This window comes from Haplochromis burtoni, unplaced genomic scaffold, assembly GCF_018398535.1.
Source record: "Haplochromis burtoni strain Fernald_Lab_line unplaced genomic scaffold, NCSU_Asbu1 Contig_12, whole genome shotgun sequence".
Lineage (NCBI taxonomy): Eukaryota > Metazoa > Chordata > Actinopteri > Cichliformes > Cichlidae > Haplochromis > Haplochromis burtoni.
In genome coordinates, this window is record NW_024582373.1 from 1,489,020 (window position 1) to 1,492,605 (window position 3,586).

Genomic DNA, 3,586 nt, shown 5'->3' on the forward strand with positions numbered 1-3,586 from the left:
AAGTGTGAAATACTGCAATTAACATATAAACATCAGGCACGTCATCAGCTACACCTGCTCATATAGAACATATTTCATCAGCCAATCATGTGGCTTGGACTCTGTGAATTTAGATATGCAGATAGATATGCAGGAAGACCTGCTGCAGTTTAAGCATAGCAGAGAGGAAGGTGGTTTTAGTGACTCTGAACATGAGCCAGGTGATCTGACGTGAACCCATGGATCTATAATTCAGGGGTGTACTGTGTGGGGGGCTGAATATTGATATCTTTTAGTTCCATTTGAGCAAAATTCAAATGCCACAGCCTACTCCAGTAATGTTGTAAAGTAATGACCACCTGCACCCCCTTATCATTTCAGTTTACTCATCTTTTAATAGCTACGTTAAGCAGGCAACAAAGTTCATATAATTTTAGCCTCCTTTCATGACAATGAGCTGAAGTAAGTGCATCAGTGGCTTGCAGAGCCACCAGAGTGCAGCCAAATGTGAATGTTGCGCTTACCAACCTGCAACAACTGCGTAAAATTAGGATGTCAATAAAAAACGCAAAACTCTGGGACGCTGCCAGCACCTTGTTAAATCTGAGCATTGAAGAATGAGCACAGCCGACTGTCTAATAAATATAAATGTTTATCCTACAAGAAACTGGGACACTGCCCTCTCTCTTTAGAATGAAAGTAAAACGGAGATTGAAAATTTCAGGCAATCATTTTAATCTGGAAAAACCACGAGTGGTGACCACAGCATTCAACTGAAGACTCGTGATTGCATTAACGTGACAAAAACAATAATGCATCCACAGGTGAATGTGACAGGCCAGATAGAAAACTAACAGAAGAGATGACCAAACTAACAGTTATAGATGGAGACTCAGTAGGTTTATACATGATGCCAACAAGTCAGAAACAGAACATCTAAAACAGCACAGATGCTTCAACAGCTTTCCTGTCGATTATTTCTGCTTTGGTCTCGAGTGGTGGAAAACAAGTTGAAGTGCTGAAAAACCTGTCTGAGGTAAAATAAAGCTGAGTGTCACTCAAATCAAAAGATCTACCTCTGATTTCTTAGATGGACTAATATAAATGCTTAGTTATACTCCTACACAACTGACCTCGGGATACAGTTACAAATGCTGAAATTCTGACTGGCGTGAGAACAAGCAACAAGTCATGTTTGCACTGCATAAAAATGAGCATTTCGGCTGATGTCCCTGAAGCAAATCACTTGGCCCACTGTCAATAATCAGATAACTTAATTAGGTTTTTTTCTTAAGTGTTCAGCCAATAAAGCAGCTCGTATTTGTGTACACGCTCTACATCTCTCTGAAATTCTTCTCCTGATGGCCCGTCGATTTCCTGTGAGTGTCAGAACTGTATCAATAGTCCCTCTCTGAAGGCTTGAGGAGGAGAAGAGACCAATTGGAGCTCCTTTTGGACAAGTCTCTAACACTGACCTAATCAACTCTAGCTGGCGGCCTGGTCGTCTGTAGGTGAGGTGCTGTCAGATGAAACAGCTGAGGTGACCGCAGTAGAGTCGCTCTCAGACGTTAAGGCAGCACTGTCAGACGGGGTGGCGGACTCGTCTTTGTCGGCCTCCTGGGGATAGAGCTCGGGGTACCTCTGCATGCACTCCTGCATGTTACGGAAATGGTCGATGCACTCGGAACCCTTCACTTCTTCCTTACTGTAGTGGAAGCACGAGAAGGCCTCCTTAAACTGAGAGCCGCACGGTCCGCTGGCCATCCCGCCCAGACACGGGCAGTTCCAGTTGATGTCTCCATTTGGCAGGATGAGGCCTAAAGACATCAGAGCGTGGCAGGTTAGCAGAAAACCTTAAATGTTTAATGAAACTAAAGTAGTGCATCCTGCACTACCAAGATCACCAAGAGAGATCTGGATATGTAGCTGTTAGCGGACAGTATCACAAAAAACTGAGCCACACAGTGTCCAAGCCTAAATGGTATTTTACTAATGAGTCACATACACACTCTTGTTCATTAACTATTCATTACAAAATAACCTAAAGTAGATCTGACTGTTGCTTAATTAGTCAGATATTTAGTGCTCAGGGAGGGTCTAATGTTGTTTATATGGGGTGGTCTTTAGAGAAAGAAACATTCCTGTGTTTACAGCATAAGGGTTTTCACAAAAGTTATCTGAGAAATTAAAAAAAAAAAGAAGGGGGGGGGGGTACTGATAATTAATCCGTTTTTTTCTGTCCAGCTTCCTTTCATTTTTTTTAAGAACATACTGGTTCTTTTTTTTTTTTTTTAACTCAAATGAGTTATAAGTTACCGTTAAGTAGCATACAAAATAAAAGAATACAAAACCCTCTGAAATGGTCAGCTCCAAGGTCTAGACTGAAGATGAGTGTCAAAAGCTGTCAATTTCCAAAGAAAAACATTGAAACTGTGAGAACTATTGATCAAGACCACTTAGAAAAAATACAAGAAATTTTGTCTCCTTGGAAGGAAAATATAAAGATATGAGGGGTGGCTTAGAACTTGCACAGTATTATAATCATTAAATAAGAAGAAGCTACTATCAGCTACACCCTTATTAACAAGAACCTGCCACAGTGGGTAGATCCTTTCACATCATAAACCCTTCCTGATGTATCGCCACAGGGATTTGTGTCTCTTCTCAGGAGATGAACCAGGGATCTTTCATTTGTCAGGCAAATGTGTAAACCACTACACTATGGAGAGCAAACAACTGCACATCAGCAAATAAATCGAATTATTCTTTTGGAAAGCACATCTATACAGTCTGAAAGACTGACCCTGTTCCTCGTATGGATCGTTGGGGTCATCCGCTACCAGCTCAGCGTTGCTGGGTGCCTCATGGTCTTCCTTCGTCACAAAGATGATGCGATCTTTACCTTAAATGAAAACAAGGCAAAACACAAAAACGCGAGGAAATGGGTTACTGGGCCTATGACTTTCATTTATAATCTTACATTGCTGCAACAAGTAAAGGCTTGCTGACTGAAACAACTGGCTCCACTTTGAAAATTAACTGAGAAGATTATGTGCTGACTGAAGAACAATGACAGGTGAAAAGCTATAATAAGTATGACAGTGACTGGCCTTTCACCTGCTGCTTGAAACTCATGGCAGCACCAAGAGCAACACTGCTAGTTGTTTAACAGCACCGCAGTCACTGTTTTACATGCACTTTACTGCAGTAATCACAGCATTAAGTCAAAAAGTACTGCAATCTGTTTGAAAGCTGTGTTGGCTATAGCAGGAGGCTGGCCGGTTTCCTGACATACTGTAACAAACAGTAAGGTCTCACTGGGTGTAGACGTTAGCCTAGCATGGTGGTGGTGGGTCGCTCGGTGACATTGCTCAGCCATGGAAGCAAAAATGAATGAAAGAAGATAAAAATTACCTTCCTGCCTGCAGTAAGACATGTCTGCTGATGCTACGGCTCGTCGGGCCTCGTCCTCCGGGAGCAAAGTTGACTAGTGCGAGAAAGACTATTTAGCAAATTAAACGATTTCATTTGACAAGCTACCCGGCGTCCAGACGCCTGACCCGACCACACGCGGGCGCGCAGTAATGACGTCACTCAAGTGTTCTGT

General features: G+C 42.3%; 1 protein-coding gene across 1 annotated transcript; it reads right to left on the reverse strand.

The window, feature by feature from the left end:
- Positions 1-690: 690 nt before the first annotated feature.
- chchd4a (coiled-coil-helix-coiled-coil-helix domain containing 4a) lies at positions 691-3,586 on the reverse strand. The gene is made up of 3 exons (XM_005915363.2): positions 3,394-3,586; positions 2,783-2,881; positions 691-1,796 (listed from the first exon to the last, which is right to left on the reverse strand). Exons 1-3 carry the CDS (start codon positions 3,413-3,415, stop codon positions 1,465-1,467), a joined length of 453 nt encoding a protein of 150 aa, XP_005915425.1. The 5' UTR covers positions 3,416-3,586; the 3' UTR covers positions 691-1,464.